The sequence below is a fragment of the Bemisia tabaci genome, chromosome 7 (assembly GCF_918797505.1).
Source record: "Bemisia tabaci chromosome 7, PGI_BMITA_v3".
NCBI classification, from domain to species: domain Eukaryota; kingdom Metazoa; phylum Arthropoda; class Insecta; order Hemiptera; family Aleyrodidae; genus Bemisia; species Bemisia tabaci.
The window spans coordinates 25,549,295-25,573,428 of NC_092799.1; the positions used below are offsets into that span (position 1 = coordinate 25,549,295).

Sequence of the window (24,134 nt, forward strand, 5' to 3'; positions counted from 1 at the left end):
AATGTTGTTGTTGTCTTATCAAAGAGCGGTAGAATTCAAATGAGCCAATCAAATTTTTGAATTAGTCTGATCATCTTCCAATGAGAGCCAATCAAATTGCCACGTCCAATCTATGCTGGGTTGTCATATTGTCATTTCAAAAAAAAATTTTAATTCTCCTATGTATCAAATGCAACGTCACTGTTTTGTTATTACTTCAATAACTATCCAACCGGCAACATATTAATGAATGGCGCTGACCCCGGAAAGTAGCAAGATGGTGGGTGAATGACGACTTCTTTCACTAGAAGAATCGCTTCTCCGCCTGATAGTTGTTTTCACGATTACTATCTACGACGTTGTAATATTCGTAGTGCAGTGCAGTGTTTTGTGAGTTCTACATCGACGAAACAGCTGGAAAGTCTCTCCGGCCCGGCCTGATCGGCGTCTCGCCTATCGTCTTTCGTCCGGTTTTGCATTCGCTCCGTGACCGAGATCGGAATCGGCTGGGCTACCCTAGTGCCCCTGTTCTCGGGATCAACCGTAAGTTCTTGCTTCTTATCCCTATTTTTACATCGGTAAATCCGTGTGCCGCATCCGATGTTCGACCGAGCAATCAATCAATCGTCCGTGATTTGATCTCAGCATCTTCGGACCCACTATTTGGCTCACCCCTGATTCGGGGTACCTTCATCTCAACCTTGGTTCATACATTTTTCACCCAGCATCATTCAGAGACGCCTTCTCGCTTCCTTTTCGAAGCCTTTATTCTATACGACTCGATGTGTTCTGACCGGAAATCAAACCGTAAGTCAAAGTCCGTGAGACTCGGGAGAATTCAATCCGCTATTGAAGGTGTCGTGTCTCGAGGTAAGTTCGTCAGTGTGTCGGTCATACAAATGAAAAAATGTCTCGCCATGGAGTTTTGGCTCTGCGCTGTTCTATACCATCATCACTATTTAACCATTCATTCAGCCATTGAGGATCATGGACGCCGAATTCTGACAACGATTAATCAGCAACTATGTCTCGATTTCGGCTAATGCCAATACTTCAGTTGACTTCCATCTGGAGCTATGCATATGCTTTCATACTAACAATCATCACTGAGGAAGTTTTACTATATCTCTCAATCAGAGGGTAGCTCTTAGTTGATTCAATTTGTTGTAAGATGTAGTTACTTTCAAAATATAGCGAGACACTTTAGTTACGTGTCGAGCAAGTAAGCACAAGTTCAAGCGAGAGGTTGAAACATTTCATATTTACAACTGAAGTTTACCTGAAGCGAACTTCAGTGACATCAATATTGTAAGTAAGATGTAAATTCATGATGACTTACGTATTTGACTATTCACAGATACCCCAACACTCTAAGAGCTATCCTCTTTTTGTGTCCAATTAGCATGCTTTGAAGGGGGCATGTAATTAAATTCCGTACCTAGAGTTTAGTTCAACGCTGCGTGGATCCATCCACCATCTGTGTTGTGGGGATTAGTAGCAGGATTCCATTGATGCGCGCCTGTTATTTATCGTCCATGATGCCTTCAATATATAGCTCATGGATCTCTGACGAGGAAGATAGGAAGTGGCTCTGCAGTGGCATACCCATGGACATCTCATGGTTAACCGCACGTGCGCTGAAAGCTGCAGTGCTCCGGGCAGCTTGTTACGGTAGTGTGCGAGTGAAAATTATCATCGGTACTCGACAACCACGGTGTAGCTGCAGTGCTATGAGCAGCTTATGTAGAACCGGTTTCTTTTCTTTACCCACTGATCGCTTGGTGAGTATGCGTCCTTTCATGGTGTTCTCATGGCGAAATCGATTTTTCAGCCGGTACGGTATTGTGGCGAAATGGATCTGGCGCTCGTGATCTCAGCGGTTTCGGTCTGGTTTGTCAGTCGTGTGACAAACTGGTTTGCTCACCGGTCATCATGTTTCCGTGAATACCTTTTCGTATCAAAACTCATGACAGCTTGTACGGGTCCGTTTTACTTATAACCTACTATGGTTTTCGTGCGCGTGCTCTCTCTCTGACGTCGGATACCATTGTTTTGCAAGTTGTCCGCGCTTGGTAATGCCCATATCCTGTTGGAATTCCTTCGATAAGAGCTTCAGTTTACCTAAGTTTACACCTTTATCCTCATCCTCTCAGTCGCACCCTCTCTCCATATCATTGCTTGCTGATTTTCCGGTTCCGGCATCGAATTGTCCATTTTTTCTTTCGCGGCGCGGCGTTATTATTTTCGGATTTTTTCTTTTTACGCTTTATGGAACATGCAGAGGTATGAATATCATTCCTTATTTTTATTTTGATGTCTTCATTCCACTTCTTTATTCCTATTTTTTTTCTCTCACTTTTTCTAAAGCCCCTCTCCAGCTTTTGTACATTTTGGATCAAATTTCGTACCATCAAATTACTGTCGTGGAAGATTATTTCATGGGTCACCGCAAAAAATTAAGATTTGTTCCAATCGTAGGGTGAGGGGCAAAGTTAGTGACTAGCTCAGGGTATAGCTTAAGGGTTGAATTACAAGTTCATTAGCTCATTCAAACGACCTAGACTCATCAGAGCTAATCTTTCTTCTAACTTTTGACTGAGCTGCTCACCTATCTCTACCTGTCACCTGCCACCGCAGAGAAAAAGAGGAGGTGTTTGCATCAGGACTCAGGAGGATTGTTTACCCCGTCACATAGGCACTCTGGCAAAATCTGGAATTGGATGTATGAAAAATGGACCGTAATCTCCAGTTTTCTACTTTAATCAACTCATGATATAATTTCCAACACTTTATACAGAATGACTTTTTTCTACACCCCTTCCAAGAAAATCGATGATTAAAATCGTCCGGAACAACCTACATCATCAAAAAATTCCAAGATGCCCGAAGTGCAAACGCCAACTTTTTTTCTCTATATTCTGCCACTTCTTGAGGTGCAGATTACACCCAATTAAAAAAGTAGATTCATAATTTACTACTACTTATTCACGCAAATATCCAGACACAATACCTAACATCTATCATAATAAATGTACAGTATCTATATTTTAGTCTCCTAATGTTTATTTTCAGACAATTCATTCTGTGACCATTCGCTGGTGAAGCTCATGGATCATTCTCACCACTTTGAAACGTAATGTTCTCTAAGCGTCTGATTATGATCAATGTGCTCTGTCGCTAACATCTGAGACAAAATAGTAGGGATATCAAGATGTCATATTGCAATTTTTGTAAATAGATGGACAATAAACTCAAAGTTTTAAAAAAAAAAAAAAAAACAAATGATGATGAGAGATTGTCTTGATCAAGAGTTATTTCTCTACAGGAATAACTATGAAGCTCAATTCCAATTCAAGATAAAATCATTTCTTCTTTCAGATGCTCTTCTTGTGTCATTCACGTCTTAAAGAGAAGATGGAGAGGCAAAATTTTTCTTTGACACCAATATGTCCTATTTAAAAGAGAATTCTGCGTCTCTGCAACATTTTTTTTGCATTAACTGGTTAATACGATAGACACTCAATGTATCAGTATTTTTACAAAAATTACCTGAAGTATCAAAGCGTAAGAGACTAAATCAACAAACGAAATCTCTTTTAAATCTAAATTCTTCTGTTACTCATCATTCATGATGCAATACACCTCAAATAATTTTAGTTTCAAGAACTATAAGTTCATTCAATTGTTTAGTAATCTGCGTTAATTTTCCATTAGTTGCATATAGTTTCTTTTTTCAATTATTCTCCTTGGTATTAAAATTTGTTTTCTTATTTTTTTTTTAATAGGTAGACAATGAGCTCAAGGAGAAGTCGCGAGCGTGAAAAGACAAGGTTGCGCATGGACGAGTACAGTGGGAAGTCTAGTGGTCGCAGAGGACTTGGTAATAATACATGCTGAAATTTCCTCTCAGTTAAATTCATTCCCAACACAAGGGTACCTCTTTAAGAGTTTGGTTCCTTCGTTGCAAGTAAATGCAGGAAAAAAGGAGGAAATACAGTATACACATTAATTCTGCCAGTAGAAAAAATTCAGGAACTATTTTATTGTTAATGAATGGGTACTCATATGTTGAGAGCCGAAAAATATATTAATTGTGTAAATGCAATAACATCGTTAAAAATAAATTAGCATGATATTTCAATAATAGTCTATCATCAAAAATAGGTGTATAATTTAGCGAAGATAAGGATTCAAAGTTCTAACCATTGTGATAAATCTTGTCTTTAAATTTTTCAAATTCCTCCATTAGTCTTCACAAACTTACCCAAACTGTCTATTCTAAAATGAAGATTTCTCCCATGTTTTTCTAGCATCTCCTCCAAGACGACGGGAATTGGACAACATGATGAAGAAAGCACGGAAAGACAATGGCTCTCAGAGTCAATATTGGAACAAAAAACTTTTGGAAGTAGAAGAAAAAGACCCTAACAGGTAATTATTTCAATACAAAAAATGAGAGTTCACAGAGGTCCAGATTCCTTTTCAGCCCACACCACCATCACGGACTATCTGTGTCTAATCCTGATCAAACTTTCACAAGTTGTTTGCAAACAGTGTAACCCCTGGGTCAGTGTGCTTGCAAATAAATACGCTAGAAGGGCATTAAGCTCACAGTCAATCAAGGATACAGAAAGTTTATCAGTGAACGCTTTCACCAGCAAAATGCAAATTTTCCCTACACACTATTACACCGCAGGGTCGAAGTAATTTTGACAAAAAATAAGTGCGGTTGAAGTAAATTTGACAAATGTTAAGTGCAATTGAAGTAATTTTATCATAAACTAGTGCAATTTCTGTAATCTGATAAAAAATCTATGCTTTCGAAGTACGTTTAACAAAAAATCAGCGCGATACCGCTGGAGTGTACACTGTTCACCTGCAAGATATAGCCCGACTGATCGTCAACATTCTGCACTCCTGTAGTAAACGATACTTTAAACAGCACTGTTGAGCTCAGAAAAAAGGTCAACAATATTATAGATAAATCAACACATTTTTATTAATAATACCTTTTTAAGGATAAATTATGACTGGAAGAATCATACAAGCAGGACTTCCTTTTTCATATATATTAGGTTAAGATGAAGAGAAAAAGTGGTCGCCACGGAGACCATTTAGCATAGCATATGCTTCAACACACTCCCCCCTTTGAGGTATCCTCAAAAGTAGGAACGACACATAGTTCCAAATATATTATTTCTTCGTAATTATGTGTATACTTATGTGTACTTTTCACTTGGCTAAAGAAAGATTCCACACATTTTGCTCTAGGTGCTTTAATGCACCTGTTACTTTTAAAATTCAAAAATCAAGTTGGTACAACTGGTATACTGGGCTTTTATTTTACTTATCTCAGGTGAGCTTGTTTCGGAAGTTGTTTCCATAGAGTTCACAATTCTGGACAGTTGATATTCCATGTTTTCCTTTCGCATTTTCAACTCCTCTGTAGCTTCTTTTTTGAGTTTTCTGCTTCATTCGAGCAATATATGGCATGCAATGCAGCCAGTAATTGGATCAGCAAAAGCCATACCAACGACAGAAAAGGCATGCAGTGCAGCCAATAGTTGTATCAGCAAGAGCCATAACAACAAAAGAAAAGGCATGCAGTGCAGCCAATAGTTGTATCAGCAAAAGTAGGGCCTGGTACATGGGCCAGTAGGGCCTGGTACATGGGCGGGTAGGATAATGATAGAGAACTTCGAATTAGAAAGAGTTAGGGTGATGAAATATTTAGGGGTATGGATATCAGAAGACCTGAAAATGAAAGAACATATAGGGAAGGTGGCCAAGGAGTATAGAGCTAAGATCAGCATGCTATGGAGGGTTAAGGATTTTATAGGGAAGGAGAGTAGGAAGCTAGTCTATAATTCATTAATTGGAGCGAAATTAAATTACTGCATTTCTCTTCTTGGAGAGGCAAGTAGTAAGGATATTAGAAATTTGCAAAAGGGACAGAATTCGGCCATGAGATATATACTAGGGTGTGATAAGGAAAATAGGATAATTGATATGCTTGAGACGCTAGGCTGGCTATGCATAGAATTGTTGATAAAAGCCAGGGTCTTTATCTTCATATATAAGATGAGGAGAGGACTGATTGATTTAAGAGATAGGGATTTATTGGAAATATTAGATAGAAGAAAGGGAAGGAATTTAGAGTTGAAATATAATGATGCTAGGGATGTGGATAGTATGCTATTCTTTAAGGGAATGAGAGATTATACTTTATTTGGTTGTGAGAAATGGGAGGAACTGAAATTGGGAGCTTTTAGAAATAGGGTATGGAATGAATTAATGAAATTTCAGAGAGATAACTGGGGGGAGGGTGAGCTCCTACCGAGATGTTATAGGTGGAAGGAGTTTGGTCTATAGGGACTGGTAGGGGAAATACTGAAAAACTGGTAGGGATTGGCTCAAACTGGTTCATGAGCAGATGGGATTAGCCCTTGAGGGCTAGTTAAAAAAAAAAAAAAAAAAAAAAAAAAAAAAAAAAAAAAAGCCATAACAACAAAAGAAAAGGCATGCAGTGCAGCCAATAGTTGTGTCAGCAAAAGCCATACAACAGAAGAAAAGGCATGCAGTGCAGCCAATAGTTGTGTCAGCAAAAGCCATACAACAAAAGAAAAGGCATGCAGTGCAGCCAATAGTTGTGTCAGCAAAAGCCATACAACAAAAGTTTTGACTGGCCAGTCTAGAGGATATCAACACTGTGAAATCCTCAAAGGATCCGAGGTATCAGCAAAAGCCATAACCTTTAAAACGATCCATCTGGTATCAGCAAAAGCCATAACCGTTCAAAATCCATGGTATTAGCAAAAGCCATAACCAAAATCCAAGGTGGTATTAGCAAAAGCCATAACCAACAACTGAGTCTCTGATATCAGCAAAAGCCATAACCAGAGATAGACTCATAACTTCACACAACAGTATAATTAGTTCTTTTCTAGATTTTGAGAAAAGAATCACGTCGGGGTCACCACTTTGTTGAGCTCAGAAAAAAGGTCAACAATATTATAGATAAATCAACACATTTTTATTAATAATACCTTTTTAAGGATAAATTATAACTGGAAGAATCATACAAGCAGGACTTCCTTTTTCATATATATTAGGTTAAGATGAAGAGAAAAAGTGGTCGCCACGGAGACCATTTAGCATAGCATATGCTTCAACAAGCACACTTGCCTAGCTCTGCTTTTCTAAGCTTAAATTGAGAATTTAAAATAGAAATAAGTAAATCAAATTCTAATTTTCAAGGTGTAAGAGCTTCAAAATGTTCAAGTCAATGATAACAACCACACTGAAAAACAGACCCATCAGTGACAAGTTGATTGTGGATTGATAAGTAGAAAATGATTAATCTGTCTTTTCCATTTAATTTCAAACTGTCAATGCTTTAGATACATTAATTTTTCTTAAAATGTAATTTTAATTATTTATTATTATTATTATTATTTCTCTTTAGGATGCCCTTTTTGAAGGTGATTAAGAAGTTTCAAAAACATATTTCACCAGATTTATTCGGCTGGGCAATATATCAAAATTGTTGTCATAAAGTTGAAAAAAGGGACAAAAACAATTAACATTATTTATCGTTGACTCTGCAAGTTGCATCCTTAAATCATTCGGGGGATTTATGCATTTTGGCCTAGCTGGCCAGCACTTGGAGCAGCCTTAACTGATGCCGGTAGACTTCAATTGGTGTAACCCCTCGCCAAGCATTTTGCCTACTTTACACTGACTCCACATTTTTTCCCTCAACTTGCAACTTACACCAACGGGTCTTTGGATAGTGAAAAATTCAGTTGGGCATTTTTTTCATCATGAACCTTAGGATTTGAGATGGGTTACCTCTGTGGCCTGTAAACTGATAAAGCCCACCTAGAAAAAGGGTAGTCTGAGGTATATTGGCAACATCTCTTGCCGCATCTTTGCTTGCATTTATTTATTTATTTTTATTACCCCCCCCCCCCCACCCCATTAAATTATAATCTTGGCACAAGGTCAATAAGTAAATTTGAAAGTTATTTTAGGAATTAAATCATTTTGTCCCTTTCTGTTTTTAGGTGGAGGCACACTGGTTTCAAGAAAATGTACGTCGATAAAGAAAAACGTGGGTCCTCACATTCAAGGAGTCCGCTTAGTCCAATGGGACGGAATTCCTACACTCGCTCACCGCCTGGCCGTTTGCGTTCCCCAGTTCCGAGGCCCCGATCTCCCTCGGCTAAGCCTCCAAGATCTCCAATTGCTAGAGCCAGGTCACCAGTCGCAAGAGCTAGATCTCCAGTTCCAAGAGCGAGATCTCCAGTTCCAAGAGCTAGATCGCCTGTTCCAAGAGCTAGGTCGCCAGTTGCCAGAGTCAGGAAACTTTCATCCCCTCCTGCAAGGGTAACTTTAATTTCTTTAAATCTTACTAAAATTTCTCTCGCATGCGTAGTGACTTCCTCAGAAAGTTGTTTTTGTGTGGATGATCGGATACCTTCTCCATGATCTTTCTTGAAATAAAGAACCATCATTAATGAATACAATACAGATTTTGTACTACAGTCTACAACGCAAAAATTGGCGGATGTGGGGCGCATGAGACTGGCTTTTTATTATTTGTCCTCTCTCTGGTATGAATCGCAGCTGATTTTTGAAACTCTTTTGTAATTATGCACTTTAAAAATTAATCTGCTACAACCATCTAAAGGAAAAATCCATTTTTCAAAGTGTTTAAATATAAGCAAAGGGGCCGAATGAAGATTCAAATTTCCGATGAATTGAGCCCTCTTTGATCTGTTAAATCATAGTTACTGCTCTATCTACATAGTGTTTTAATAACTTTTTACTACTTAATTACTGAGCCCCCAATTCGTTCTCCTTTTTTTCTTTACCAATGTATTATCAATCTAAAATATGTACTCAAGTTCCTCAAATTGGAAGCCTTGGTTCACAAAACTTAACCTGAGCTTTTTATGTTTATATTTCCAGCGGAGGTCCGAAAGTGGCAGCTCAGGTTCTCTCAGCAGCTGTTCAGATTCACATTGTAGCGTTTGCTCACCAAAGCCAAAATCTCGTGAAAGAGTACGAAAGGAACGGCTCCCACCAAAAGAGCCCCGTTTGAGGCCAAGATCGCCTCTCCCTAGGCCACCACCACCTCGATCAAGGTACCTTTAACCACAGATTTTTTTTCAAGCTTTTCATTTTCAACCCTTGCAACTTATATCAGCCTTAGCATGTTGATTATTGAAATTGATAGACAAAGCGATAGACAAAGAAGACATATGGAGTATAAAGCTATCTTATTGGTCGGAATGGGTGGTTCCTACAGACTAAAGGAGAAAATGATGGACTATGTATAGGGTCTCTTGTGGATTGCCATTAGTTAGTCTATTACCTACCACCTTTGTCCATTGCAACCACCTACTTCCACCAATAGGATCCACCCATATCCCTTTTGTCTTTTTTGTCTAAAGCTTTGTCTATAAATTTTAATAATTGGCCTGCAGTTTGCTTCAAAGGAAGTTCACTGTGCAAGCTTTATTTGGATTGTATTCAATAGAAGAGAGCTAACTCAATTTCATTGTTGTGAAGACTGTCCATTTTCTTCTTCATTTAAAAAGAATGCCTTGAATGGCAAATACTTTTTGATTTTTTATAGGGCTGTGCGAATATTCGCAATTCCGACTATTCCCGCCGCGAATATTTGCCAAATATTCGCTTCGTCTGCCTCGCGCACTATTCGCAAATTGCGAATAATCGCGCCATCGCGAATAGTGAATTTTTGAACTGACATTTTCAAATATTTGCGCTGTCACGAGGAATGAATTTTCAAATATTCGCGCCATCAAAAATAACAAATTTCCGAGTGGCAATCGTGAAACGTTGTGAGGACCTGCGCAAGGCTTCCGCTTTCATCCAAGAGGTCGCGAACAGCGGATCTTCTTTGATCTTAACCAACATTGACGAATTAACGAACAGCAAGCGCAATTGCGACTGGCCCGCATATCTTGGTTGCTCCAAGAGTACCTTTTGTAATATTTGCAAATTTTCACACTTAAAAAAGTCATTTCGAATTATTCGTTTTACTTTTCGTTGCTGTGAATAATTGACTTAAATTATTCGCTATTCACGAATAGTTACCGAAATTATTCGCTATTAGCTTCATTCGGAAAATTCACTATTCGCACAGCCTAAATTTTTTTACAAAAAAATTGTTAATTTTAAAGTAAAATATTGATAAAATTGTTTATTGTTCCTCTGTTCAGTATATGTTGAAGCAAAAAAGTTGCATAATTTTGAAAACATTATAAACAAGCTGGTTTTCTTCCGACAAATGCAATCCATTCTTAGACTCTATTTGGCCTCCTATTTGTGTCAACATCTCACAGGTTTTGAAAAACTGTGTACATGTTTGTTGTCCTAGGGGCGGCGCTTATGAAAGCCATTTTTATATAATTTGATGACGCTACTGCTGCCCTAGAGTGACGTCTGTCATGCTTGCAAGTTTTTTTTTGCATCTCTCAACTTGCCAGAAATCGTAAGGCAAACCATGGCAGTTAATGTGTTAATTTTTTAGAATGTAGCAGTATGTAAATATGGAGTATAGGGTAAAAGAGGTGTAACCAACATTTCTGAGAAGATTGAGTTGTGAACATTCTCAGTTTACCTAGAAAAACCTCTATACAAGTACCTAATTAAATTTGATGGTGATATCTAATGCCAGATGCAAGATGAAAAACTTACAACATTTTGAATTACATGAGAAGCAGTGGGGCCAGTATTCCTGTCATACTTTGATACAGGAAAAATGCAGTTTTGACCTTTATGCTCAAAGGTACTGAAACTTGGCATCGAATTGTAACAGAACCTACACAGTTTTTGTCTCTCACCCGTTTTTTATTAGTTTTTAAATTATAATTTTTGTCATTTTCCTAGGTCTCGCTCATTTTCGGTGCCAAGATCATCAGTTCGACCAGATCCACGTCTACGAGCCCAAAATGAAAAGTTAAAAGAAAAGCAGCGGAAATCTAAACAAAAGAAGCGCGATCGTGAAAGGAGTCTTTTCAAGGTATCTATCATTCAACTTTTGAGAAATCAAGTGAGGTCCACTTGCGAAAATCTTAAGAGTAAGCGATGTAGGGGTCTTTTCATATGCATAGATAGCAATAAATTCAGGTTTTAAATATGTACTCAGTTCTTTTCTTCTTTCTTCTTCTACTTGCACATCTTGCTGATAAATGAGATGATACAAATATGTGCTCTTTATTTAATCCAAGTAGGTTTACTCAAGTCTATAGGTGTGCTAATGCTCTGACTGAAGAGATAAAGGAAGCAAAGATAACGCCTTTGAGAACTGTCTTGATAGCATCAACAGCTGTGGAGGGAGACATCATTTTGTACCTCATTTCACCTGATCTTTCTCTTTTCTACAATTGCTATCTACTGTGGCAGCATTGGATTGCAAAATTATGGCCTCTATAGTTGTAAGTGTCCTTGTTAAGGTAGCCATAATGCAAGTTCAACATCCAAAAATGTACGCGAAAAGGATTTTATTTTGTCTCATTTGATTGTTAGAATGGACCGCTAGACAAAGTATGAACTTAAGCATTCTGATTTATGTTGCTTCTTAAATATCTTTTTGAGAATGTGTGATGGAAATAACTAATATCCTCTCCAAACCAAGGTATTATTGTTTACATTTTGCATTGGTTACAAAAAATCTGAATTTCTCGCTCACAAGAAAAACCAAAGTCTACTTGAATCAAATTGCGCACTACAGTGGTTTTGGCAGGCTTCCTAATCAAAGAGTGTTCCTTCCCAACCCTGTGTTGTTCATAGTGTAAACAACATACAATAGCTGAGCTGAAACACCAAGATTGAGGTAGGCATATTTTCATATTGCGTCATGGTAATGTTTAGTGTGCGATTTAGCTCAAGCAGATTATTGCTTTTTCTATGAGCGGGAAGTTTGAAATTATGCATCAAAACGTTAACATCTTGGTCATGAGTTTCTTTCAGTAATAGTTCATTGTACAAATTGCGTTTTATGTGAACTCTTGATCAGAACAAATTTATCATCATGCTCAAATTCGCTCCGTGTCTAGTGGTCAATTACAAAAATATTGAAGTTTAAAAAAAAAAAGAAAAAAAGAAAAAATCTTTTATGAAGCAAGCTTATCAGGCGCATCAAACCATAGTATTAAAAGGAAGCAAAAAATTACCATGCAAAATCATGTTTATTTAGTCACACAGTGTTGGTTAATAAGGGTGTCCATTCAAAACATATGGAAAACGCATGAATAGTTGTGCCAAGTCCAGGTACAAGTGGAATTCGCCCCTTGGTTCCAAGCTCGATGCAAAAGTCTCTCTCATTCCTATGTAGCATCCGATCAGTTATCTCTTGAATCCGATGATCTCTTTACTAATCATAATCCTCCAAATTTTCAGCCACGTCCCATCAAAACAGAATCAAATTCAGATGACTCCAGTTCACCTTCTCCGCAGCCTCGCATGACTCTCTCAGAACGCTTTGGACGCATGGCTCAGTGGAGCATCGATAGAGACCTGGAGCATCATCGCAATTTGAAAATAACCTCTGGGGATCAGTTTACTGTTGAAATGGACTCGCCTCCATCACCATTTCCTGGGTAAATATAGACATACTCTCCTTCCACCCTTTCTTGTCTGAAATTAGTAACTTTTCAGGGCTGTTAAAATGTGAAGCTCTGAGTAATCTTAACACACCCTATTTAAAGAATAGCAAAAAAACAGCTGCTGAAAAGCTTTTATTTTGTCTATTTATGACTGTGAAAGCATAACGATGGCTAAGGAACAATTCCGCCCATCTGCAAGAGGACGATTTTTCAGGATGAAGAAAATAATTCGCCATCTCTGTGATTCAGAGGTTAGATTTGCGATTCTTTATATACATTACAGCACTTCCATGCGGAATTGGAAAAAACTACAAACATTAGCTTAGGTATTTTTCCTGTAGAATGCGGCGAAGTCGTTAACTCATTCTCGCTGAAATTGTCAGTTAAGCGGTTTTGTTCCTTTGCCCACTTTTGCTCTCACTAAATTATGATTATTAAAAAGTTTGGGAGGATAGTACCAATGTTGAAGGGTCTAGTAAATTAGATGAAATTATTCAATTAAGCCCATATTGCAACTGTTCAAAGTCTTTTGAACGCATACAATTTAGTCGATTGGAGGAAGTAGCAGGCGTCACCCATGTTCTTAGATGTTTTATTAAGCATTAGGCATTAAAACTTTCTACAAGCATCTGGCATGAAAAAAAAGTTTTCAATTTTGAAATTAGTAGAAAATTCTTTGGGAAACTAATAGAGAAAATGTAGAAAAGTTACCGACAGGCGCTTAGAAATATGTGAAGAAGGCTAAAACTTTCTACACTTCTGGCACAGGTTAGGCTCATGATCATATGTACTATCTGGTTACTTCCATGGTAGATCTGCAACTAACGTTCTTGCCATGGAAAAACTCCCCGGAAAACACCAGTCATTACAACTATTTTAGCCTCAGAAAACCACATGGAAAGATGGTCACTATAACCACTCTGACAGGCAATGTTAGTGCAGGCAGATCAAAAAATTTGTTTTATTTCTAAAATTGAAACATAATTCATTCTTTTGCTTTTCAGGCCATCATCAGCTGCTCTTGCCGAGGGTAGTTGGGATGACGTTCGAACTCGTTATGCCTACTACAAAAAACAGGGATACCTCCGAGACTTATCACTTAGCGATTATGTTAAATGGGAAGAGTGGTGGTATAAATATCAAGACTGGCTTGACAATGAACGTTGTCGCAGGAGGTAAGTGCAAACAGCCCTTCTGAAGTATTATATGGTTTCCTCAGTCATGCAAAATAAAAATCACATTTTTTTTTAACAGTACAACTTTCATTCTAAAAATATTCTGTTAAGAAAGAGTTGTGAGGATTAATTTTGAAATATCAACATTTTCTAACATCATATCAAAAAAGTTAAACTAGTAACATCCTCTGCCAAAAATTTTTACTGATAGTTAGTTTCAAGGTTAAAAAATTGTAAACCTGCATTAAAATTCAAATACGGCTCTACTTCATGTGTGAGATGACGGTCAGGGCGTGACTCACGCCCTGATGATGATCCAACGGGTCCAAACGCGCTTCGGATAGTCAAGAATTTTCTCTGATTAGTGAGTTTTTTAAATTTTATTTTAACCGTTGACCTAGTCTGGTACTTTTTAAAATAATTGACGCACTTTATTAGTTGATCAGTACATTGTGAGGTGCATCAAGTCTATGGACCCAACGCATTTGGCTCCTGTGCGGCCGCTAGATGTCAACAGGCCCAGGATAACTGTAAAAATATGCTGCTGCAGAGCACTTGGACCCTCCAATGTATACGTATTGTGCATTTGTAGATTTAATATGGCCATTTTAGGAAATATGTACTCCACAGAACTTTTAAAGGGGGGCTCTTTGGCTCCGGGGGTCTGCGGAAGGGCAATCATCTCTGGAAGCTCAATGATATCCATTTTTTTTACCTTTCCATTGGCTATGTAGAAGCAAGAAAATATACATAAGCAAAGTAATTTTTATAACCCTCTTAATTTACCATAAAAATGATCTGTAAAAATGAAAAGCTCAATTTTTTACATGCTTGCCAAGTCAGTTGTACATACGCCCGAAAGCTGCAGCAGGCAATATTTTAATGTTTATGATACTGTATAAGGTACATACTCTCCGAGTCATAACGTTTCCAGAGTAGGTAATATCCTCCCCATTTTTTTTTTTGCAGGTATCAGCTATTGCGCAAACGTCATTGAATAGTGAAATATTTTACTCTCAGCACCGTGTACTGACTGGATGTTTGAAACAAGATTCAAACTATTCTATATTTACTTGTTTCAACTTATTTATTTAATTATTATCATAAGTATGTTTACTGTTATCTCTCGCCTAAAAAATATTTATTAACCTTTTTGTGTTTCATTTTTGATGTGATATTATCAAACAATACTCTGTAAATTTGAAGTTTGTACAAAAACTACTGCGTGGTCAGTGTAAGAAGAGTCATTTTTAAGTTATTTGTACGAAGTGTCAGTTCAGTTTTGATTTCATAGCTTAAGTTAAAAGGAATACAAAAACGAGAAAGTAAAAATATTATTTTAAGATTTTTTAAAGATTTATTGTGGTTCTTACCAACTGCAACTCTCAAGTATCATTCTTACTATTTGCAATCTCTATTTCGTAAGAAGATGAAGATCTAATTAATCAAGAAGTCATTTTTCTATCAGGTGCTAAACCTTTTTGAACCTCCTCAATCAACTTCAGTGTACCTTTACCAGCTCAGTTTAAAATAAATACCGTGGAAGTGTATCAAAATAAAAGGCATCAGATTTGCTCTTTTAAGTTACATTATTAAGCAGTACTTTAAAGACTAAACTTTGTAACTGGAGAAGATCAAAAGTTTCAAACTCATAACTTTTTTATTTTATGGAACGACACATGAAATTTTATTTTGATGTGGTTTTTTCTATATTTTCTTTTTTGTTAGTGCTGAAGTTATCCTCAGTTTCACATTTGGCAGAATTGGCCAACACTTTTAGCAGCTGATATGTAATTTATTTCCGAACCAAAAATTTTATCCTCGCTAGTCAATGAAGTGTTGTAGAGAAGAATGAGTTTCAAGCTATCGCCTTTGACTTCTTTCAATCTTAAGAATTTTAATCAACTACTCTACCCGGAAGGTTTATGTACTGATTTGCAATGCATACATAATTGCATGTTAGATCCAAAGCAGTGCGATTTGTTATAGTTTTTTATGCAATGTTCCCTGATCAAAAGACTTTATTATCACTATAATCAATAATACTGTAATTTTTTGTAAGATACTTTTGTTGTTGTTGAATTGCAACAATAGGTCATGAGTACAAAAAACCCTGCCTGGGTGTCTGTCAGACTCTTCTGTGTTGGACTGATAGTGAAAAATGACAAAGCTGTATAAAGAATAGTTTACTAACTAAACTTGGACAAAGCAGATCCTTGCCCTGAAAAAGTTCAGCTGTTAGAACTGACGTAAATTATTTTTTTTCTTTCATGCCATGTAGGCACAGGACTAAACTCAGAAACCATGCATCTTACTTTTAGTATTTCAGAATCAGAATTTTTCCTCTGATATATTTAGAGGAAAATAATCAAACTTTATCTCTTGAAATCAAGACCTATCCACACAGGTCTGTCATTCTTATGGAACTTTTTTGAAACCCTAACCGCTCATTACTGCGGGAAATTTAAATGCAACACATTTCTTATGAGAGCAGCCACTTGGACATCACACTGATTGTAGTCAATTGATGCCTGTTAGGAGAGTAAATTTCAAAAAGATGTGCAATGATTGCCCTGTGTGGAGTGGTCTTGCTTGAAACTTTCTGAGAATATTCTTTAAGCAGAAGAGAATAATCAATAGAAGTTTCAAGAAATCGTGTTGGTTGATTTTCAGATTAAAAAATATAATAAGTCTGCAGCATTGCAAAACGAAATTCGTGATTTCTGTACACAGTCTTCAAAATGTGATTCTAGCGCAAATATTTTACTAAGTTTTCCTATAAAGTACTTGAATGAATTACGCCTAAGAGAAAACAGTGGAGCTTTAAAAATGGAAGGTCTCTTACTTTGATTTGTAGACAATTTGTTTTTTCAGCTTAAAGTACTGATCGAATTAATTCAGTGGGAATGGCAGGTAAATGGTACTAATGAAGTACCACCCCTAATTTTTTAAGTTCAGCAATCCAGACCTTTGATGTATTTCATTTTACCACGGGGCTTTAATTTTAAAGCTATATTTTTCACTATTTAGCTTTAATTTTATAAATGCTGAATAGCTTAAATCCCTCTTTTTTTTAAATTCCTGTATGAATAAATATTGTAAGATACGTACAACAATACTTACCTGAATAAAAACCCGACAAAAATTTTACCTCTTCTGTGTTTGTCAATACTATATCCTCCTTCAAAATTGAACTGGTATGAGGGGAAAAGTTATCAATGAAGAGTAGGTAATGTTCTTCCATTTTACTCCTCTTTATGTAGAACACTCCTTAAAATCATTTCTCTAATGTCAAAGGTATCTAAAATTCTCAAAACGTCTGTGTTCCATGACGGCTTTTGAGCAATGATGTCTCTTCGTGTGCTGTAGTGAGTTATATTTGTTTGTTGAAGAAAGTTCATGGCAACATTTTACTCTATTATTCAAAAAGGCATCTAAACTCGAATCTAGAGATCTAAAGAGAGAAATATCTACTCAGCCTACCCATAATTTTATTAATTTCGTAACAAAATATTTTGAGGATCAAATTAAAAATAATTGTATAAAAAAGGATGGTAATAAAACCTTTGAAAAAGAATTTCAGAAGTCTCATAAAGTTTTTTAAAAAATTAATTTATTGAAAAACACTATAAAGTGCTACATAGTAAATTGAGGTGGTGCAGAAAGGGCACTTCTTAGGAAGTGTTCTTCTTCAAGTTCTATGTGCCATGAAAGTGGATCCATGTTTGCTTTAGTAATTGCGAATATTTCCTAAACTGATTTTCTGAAATTTTGGAGAACAAAAAAGAAAAATTTTTCCAGCCCTCTTTAATTTCTGGATCTATTTTTTCACCCCCACAGGTCCATGGGGTCAGGAATCATGTATGTAGCCTAAATTTGAATTTCTGAAATGTTGCTGTAGATAGGAAGACCTGTAGAAAACTGTTTTGAGCAAACGTCACACAAAATGCCATAGTATATGCTCAGTCTAGTAATAGAAAAAATGTCTTTGAAATTTGTCGCTGAAAGCAAAATAATATTCTGTATTTTCCCTTTAAAAATACCCAATTTTCGGGAAATAATGAATTAAAGTGGAAAATAGGTAATTCGGGAAAAGTGTGTCGTTTTGCTTTTATGAAATTTGTTTTCAAGGAAAGAAGCGGAGTCGACTGCAAATAAATGACATTTCTCTTTTTTGATTTGTCTTGAACATGATAAATCGGTTCCTGCCTCCTTTGAATAATTGTGGAAATGATTTTCATGTCTGCGAGTGAATTTTGCGGAGATTTAAGGTCCTGAAAATGAAAAAATTGATCCTTGAACGGCGATAATTTTGTAAAATAATGTCTGTACCTAGACGGAGGAAGTTGAATTACATCAAGCCGAGTCAATTTTGAAACATACCTATGTCTTTGCCCAAGTCCAGTTAACAAAAAGTCAGAAAGGGCCTGATCTACTTTAAGGCAGTGTTTTGAAATTTAAATTTGTCCTCCTCTCGCCCCTATAACTACCACTTCTCTCCATGGGCAAAGGAAAACCGTGAGAAAAGACAGGAAACGTGTAGGTACCTGTTTTCAGGCCTAAACTGTTACCTCTGAATTGCTCCGAAAATAAAGCTGCTCTAAATAGTCAATTATTTGCGTATGAATTCAAATTTCCGGAAAGTAATTGCTCTTGAATTGGTGTTTTTCAAAAGAAATTGCAACTGCATTTTATCATTTCATTACCTTTTCCATTTACGGCACAGATTTAGCCCAGCAAGTCGTAACGCATTCTTAGAGCAAGTGACCAGGGCTGCCGTGGTAAGGAAGAACGCCGTATGAACATTCGAGAGTTGCCAAATTCCCTTTGGTATAATGTTTAGTTTTGAAAAGTTTTGAATATTTATCCTTGAAATTTTCAGGAACTTCAGATCAAAATACGAACTTTAATTCTCTGAAAAATTGGAAGAAAAATAGCCATAAGTTTTCCAGGGAATCCGTGTATTATCGAAGAAAATTTGGCAACGCCTAAGGGCTCATACGGCGTTCTTCCTTAGGCACGGTAAAGGAGGTGGAGCCTCTTCGTAAACGTGCGGCGAGCCAGAATGTTTAGAGAGATTAATTAAATTTTTCAGAAGTTTAAGTTTGAAAATGAGGTGCACACAATGCTACTAGGTTAGGCACTTTCGTGAAGAAAAGAACAACCGAAACTTCAAAAAATTAAAATCATTTGAGCTTCGAAAATATACTTCGTCTAATACATTTTTTGTGCAAAACGGGGGGGATCTGGTCACACAATTGCCTGAAATTGTTAATTCACTAGCCAAATCTTGAACTCCTGATGCAGTCTTCGGCTGATTTCCCAGAAGGGGTGTTCGAGGTTTCCCGCCTAATTGGACGCGATCATTTGATTTGCGCGGTAACTTTTTGAAAGCGATTCGCGGATGTGGCGCGTAAACATAGCAATGTGTTCCACCAATGAGAGAGAAGTAGGACACAACATGCGCGGTTCAAAGCGCGCGTAGGCGCGTGAGCTTGTCGGCGCGTACGTCGTACGTAAGCATATTGATTCTTATCAGCCTATAGCGGAGAAGGTTCTTATCAGTGATGTGTGGCCAATGTGTGAGGATCCTACGGCAAACTATTAATTTGAAATGGATACAATTAGGCGGTGATAATGTGTCACGAAGCTTTGAAGTAACGTTGCAGGTAAGAAGGAGGATGATACTTGTTACCCTGGATTTCATTCCATAATTCTACCTGTCTAACTGACATGCATAATGTGAGCACATAGGTACCTAATATTATTTAGAGTCCCTGCCAAGAATTCCTCCGTGGTCTAGGGCTGTGTGAATTGTTCGTTTTGTCTCTCACATCATTTACTTTGAAATTTCATTCAGTTTAAGTAAGTATACCTACTATCGATCAATAATTCGGTGCCTATAATACTTCCCCTAAATAATGTAGCTCCTCAATAAAGGACGCCTCATATTCCTTCCTATCCATTATTTGAATAGGTAGTGTTTTTCTATATTTGATAAAAGATGAAAAAGTGTTTTTCTCTCTTGTATTATGAGGAATTTTTAGCTAAGCAACAGGGCACAATTTTTGTTATTTGACTTTTTAAATATACTTGTGTAAAATATTATTTCAATCATTCCAGATCGAATTACATGTATGTTAGACAAATGAAACTATGAAACTCCATTCTCTTCTCTCTTCTGCATAACTTTTAATCAGAGGCATTCAAGAAAAAGGAGCCAAGTGACCTTAGGCATCATTAAAATCCAATGGACTAAGTACTTATTTATTCTTTCACAAGAGAATGCAGAATGGTTGTTTTGTTTTCTCTGATTTTTTCTGAAAATTCTCCACAACCATTTCTTCCACCAAAAAGTACTTGGCCCAATCAAATTTGGCAGTAGCTAATACCTTTTGACTCCCATTTGCTTGAAAAAGCCCTTACTGTTGTATTTTTTTTGCAGCGTTGAACTTGGTCTGAATATGTACAAATATTATCCTTTCACTTTTCACACACTCTCCACTTCGGACTGGGCAGTTAAGTAAAAAGCCTAACTGGCTCAATCAGCTTTGAATACTATTCTCACAATTGTCAAAATGGAGGCTATTTCATTGAAGGAATCTCAAATTCTTGAGGGAGAGTCCAAAAACGAGTAAGTACCCACCAATTTTGGGGAATTTTCCCCATTTTTTCTTCTCTCTGTGCCTCACATGTCATCTGTTACAACTACCTGCCTGCTCCTTCCCTCACTTTGGAGAGTTTTTACAGAATGTTTCACATCGTTCAAAGAAGGGCCACGTCATGGAGCTGGGAATTTTTGTGGTAAAATACATTGTACTGAGGTGGCAGAGTACCCTTCAGTGCCCCTATGATACAGAAAATAAGCCTTGACTTTTTTGTTTCCGTCATTTCCGCATTATCCCAAGTAACATTGTCATCTACTTTCTGGGTGGCGCTCATCAAGAAAATGTCTACTTTCTAGATAGAACAATTTTCTTGAAAGAAAATAGGTATAAAGTAGATCTAGAAAATAGACACAGGAAAATAGAGAGAAAATACATTTTTTCCTTGCATTTTCTTAAAAGATAACATTTAGAAATTGGCTAGAAAATAATTCTATTTTCAGTAAATTTTCTATCTTTTTTCTAAATGGAAAGTTGACAGAAAGTAGACCTATGAAATAGATCTATTTTCTTTGGTCAGAATTAATAATTAATAGCGGGATATTACATTCTATCAAACAGAACTATGTGCCAACAGAATGCGGGATTCATGAGCCGCGAGGATGGGACGAGTGCGTTGTGGACAGGGCTCATGAGTTAAAGCGCCCGACGACAATCTCCCCCTCGCGCCTGGGCTTCATCATTGCCGCTGACCCACTGGCGCTTTATTATTGTCATTCACTCTTACGGACAGAGAACTAGCGAGCACACCCCATATTTCTCACCTGCACATAGGTCTGTTTGATAGAAATGCGTCCAATTAAACAATTAAAATGTTATTTTGCCCTCTAAAATTAATTAGTTTATGAAGGGACCTGCGTCGCAAACCAATCTACTACCGTGCATTTCTTTGTTCTTTTCAGCACCAAGGACTCGGACCAATGTGAAGAATGTGGGAAAGAGCTGAGGTCTGATCAAGATACCAATAGCCATTTGATAGTCAAGAATTCACGTAATCATGATCTCCTGTGTGATCTGTGCCTTAAGGTAAATATCCATGAGTATTTAACCAGATTTTCATAAAGTGTAAATGAATTGGTAAGTAATATGCATGAATTAAAAGGTAAGTGATTCCTCTTCCATGGCATTAAAAATGAAATGTTTCCTGCTTGAATATAGGGCTGCTTCATGTTGGACCAAATTTTGCCAAGGCACACCCGCAAATTTTGGATGAAGGGTAAAATCAGCCTGTTGGAAATGAAAATGCACTTTGTTATTTTTTCTTGTTCTCCTAAAAAATCGGATTTTCCGAGATATGTTGTTTGAGAATTTCAATATCAATATGCAAGCAAGCATCATGAGGTTAACAAATCAAAGGTCAGTTAACTTTAAGAGAGAGTGGGTCAGTAATCATGCTTCAGCTATACTTCCACAAGGGAGTTCTGAAATTTTAATGAAATTTGATTAATAAAGCTATGTTTGGTTATATTTTTGCAGGAATTTCATTCAGTTAGAAGTTTGCAGGAGCATAATAAATTAACTCACGATGCCATTGGTTGTTTTCTATGCCTAAAATGCCCGGCTAGATTTATGACCAAACTTGCTCTTAGCAGACATATGGCTCAGCATGATGATTCACAGAAGTCAGTATGTAAGGTGCGTACATTTCTTCTCCAAAAATACCTTGTCTCCACATGTTAGGCATTGAAATGAAGTATAACGAGGGTGAATTTTTAAGTAAGTTTACAACATATTATTTGGTTACTTAGTTGACAAACAGTCTCCGGAAAAAGATGGGTTCTTAATCAACCTTGAAGCGTCTGTAATTCACGGTTTTGAGGTCGACTCAATATCTTTTAAAGAAACCGGGGGAGGGAGGTAGTCATGACCTAGTCAAAGCTCTTCACCAAATCTTGCATTATTCTCATCAAAAGAAAACATTACACCAAATAACCTTAATTAACATTGCATTCATATAACCTTTGAAAGGAAAAGGGACAGTGCCCTCGATCAATTACAGTTATCTGGTTAAATAACTGACCAATTATCTCGGGATAAAAACTAAATTCTAAATTATTGACCCTACAGAATCTGAACTTTATAGTTCTAAAGCCTCCTGCCCACTTATGAGAGGCTGATAAAGAGAGGATCATAGCCTTGAAACCCTATGACCCTATAATCCACAAAACATCATCACTTATTAATATGTATTTTCATATTTATAATGTTGGAATTTTTTCAGATCTGCAGAAAATCTTTCAAAAGAGCGGATTATTTAGTTTATCATTACAATATGCACAAGAATAAAAGGACGTATGCTTGTTCTGTGTGTTCAAAAAAGTTTGTTACCAGTTCTCATTTAAAAGTTCATGAAAAAGTAAGTTGTTGGTCATATTCTACATAATGTCACTTCGTACGGGAGGATTGATCCTTTAAGAGTATGAGTATAACATAAAAGTATAACGTAGGGAAATATCAGTCAAAGTCAATTTGTCAGATTCAAATCTTTCTTTATAATTAGCACTACTAAAACTTAAGGTGAAACTTGCCAAATATTAATAAAATAGAGTAAAACAGTAAGGGTGCTGAACTTTGCAGAATTTTTATTTTTATAAGGAAGTATTTCTTAGATTTCCTTAAAGATTTGTAAATGTTCCTTTCATCTAAAGTTTGCAACGCAGATTACACACGGAATACCAAGAAATTCAGTGCTGGTTAAATTAGAAGATTTTTTGATATGATGTTCTTTAAGATCTCCTGCGTAAGATAAGCTTTTAAAATTAAACTTTCTATGTGCCACCCTTAGGAAGAATTAGGCCTGAAAAGTACATTTTTCCGAATTTAACACACATTATTACACTGAAAAGGAGCACCGTTACTGAGTAGAAAATGTGAACCCTTTTGTTTTGAACTGAGTTAAAGTGCCGTCTTATCTCCCTAGCCTGCGTGAGACTGTTGAAAAATGTCATCAAAGTTTCGTTAAAAAACAATACATATATTTTTTTATTTCTCTACTGTACAGGAACTGGAATTAACATTATGCTAAAAAAATATGCTATATTATAAGAAAATTTCTCTCTGTGCTTTTCTTTGCAGACACATGCATCAGAGCGGAAGTTTAAATGCAGCGTATGCAGTAAACTATTCTGCCGCCTAGATAAGCTCAAGGAACACATGCTAAGACATTTGAACATCAAACGGTTTAGATGCTATTACTGTGACAAAGAATATGCAGAAAAACGTGATCTCAGGACACACTTGCAGAGGAGTCATCAGTGATACAAAATTTCACCATACTTCGTCTGACAGTGTAGACTACTTGAGGCAATACATTCCAGTGAGACATTTTCTCATGGAGAGAAAATGGCTTTAAATTCAGCAATGCAACTCATTATTGAAAATATCTTTACATTGGCCTTAGCACTTAAAAATTAATCAAACCTTCTGAAATTGCACTTGCAAAAACGTTAATTTCTAAAATAAAAATATGTAAAATTGACTTCACTTCTTTATTAAATACATTCAAGTGTGTTTGAGTACAATTAAAAAACATGGTGCCTGCTTTCACAATAGATAGAGTAGAAGAGTGAATCGATTTAGAAATTCAATGAATTAGTTAAGACTAGTGCTGTATATCTTTCCTCACTCATTTCACGTTCTATTAGAGCAGATTATCTATGAACATAATAAACTTCTGA

At 36.7% G+C, this 24,134-nt stretch overlaps 2 protein-coding genes across 4 annotated transcripts; both read left to right on the top strand.

Annotated features, from left to right (window-relative positions):
* Window positions 1-224: 224 nt before the first annotated feature.
* On the top strand, window positions 225-16,942 carry LOC109038118 (uncharacterized). 2 transcript variants are annotated; one of them, XM_019053071.2, is made up of 9 exons: window positions 225-522; window positions 3,765-3,859; window positions 4,290-4,410; window positions 8,046-8,367; window positions 8,953-9,128; window positions 10,900-11,032; window positions 12,412-12,611; window positions 13,622-13,792; window positions 14,762-16,942. In XM_019053071.2, the coding sequence occupies exons 2-9, from the start codon at window positions 3,772-3,774 to the stop codon at window positions 14,787-14,789; spliced, it is 1,239 nt and encodes a 412-aa protein (XP_018908616.1). In that variant the 5' UTR covers window positions 225-522; window positions 3,765-3,771; the 3' UTR covers window positions 14,790-16,942. The 2 variants fall into 2 exon arrangements, with proteins under 2 accessions (XP_018908616.1, XP_018908617.1); XM_019053072.2 differs by lacking the exon at window positions 225-522 and adding an exon at window positions 1,535-2,262.
* Window positions 16,943-19,300: 2,358 nt separating this feature from the next.
* Window positions 19,301-23,935, top strand: LOC109038126 (uncharacterized). 2 transcript variants are annotated; one of them, XM_019053080.2, is made up of 6 exons: window positions 19,301-19,461; window positions 20,238-20,426; window positions 21,360-21,483; window positions 21,934-22,092; window positions 22,679-22,813; window positions 23,533-23,935. In XM_019053080.2, the coding sequence occupies exons 2-6, from the start codon at window positions 20,371-20,373 to the stop codon at window positions 23,713-23,715; spliced, it is 657 nt and encodes a 218-aa protein (XP_018908625.1). In that variant the 5' UTR covers window positions 19,301-19,461; window positions 20,238-20,370; the 3' UTR covers window positions 23,716-23,935. The 2 variants fall into 2 exon arrangements, with proteins under 2 accessions (XP_018908625.1, XP_018908626.1); XM_019053081.2 differs by lacking the exon at window positions 19,301-19,461 and adding an exon at window positions 19,510-19,657.
* Window positions 23,936-24,134: the final 199 nt, after the last annotated feature.

Excerpts from the sequence above, each read along its gene's own strand:
- LOC109038118 (XM_019053071.2), top strand. The coding sequence starts at position 3,772 with ATGAGCTCAAGGAGAAGTCGCGAGCGTGAAAAGACAAGGTTGCGCATG. Across the intron at positions 12,612-13,621 it reads CCTCCATCACCATTTCCTGG|GCCATCATCAGCTGCTCTTG; the intron begins GTAAATATAGAC and ends TTTGCTTTTCAG. Across the intron at positions 13,793-14,761 it reads AATGAACGTTGTCGCAGGAG|GTATCAGCTATTGCGCAAAC; the intron begins GTAAGTGCAAAC and ends TTTTTTTTGCAG.
- LOC109038126 (XM_019053080.2), top strand. The coding sequence starts at position 20,371 with ATGGAGGCTATTTCATTGAAGGAATCTCAAATTCTTGAGGGAGAGTCC. Across the intron at positions 20,427-21,359 it reads GAGGGAGAGTCCAAAAACGA|CACCAAGGACTCGGACCAAT; the intron begins GTAAGTACCCAC and ends TGTTCTTTTCAG. Across the intron at positions 22,093-22,678 it reads CACAGAAGTCAGTATGTAAG|ATCTGCAGAAAATCTTTCAA; the intron begins GTGCGTACATTT and ends GAATTTTTTCAG.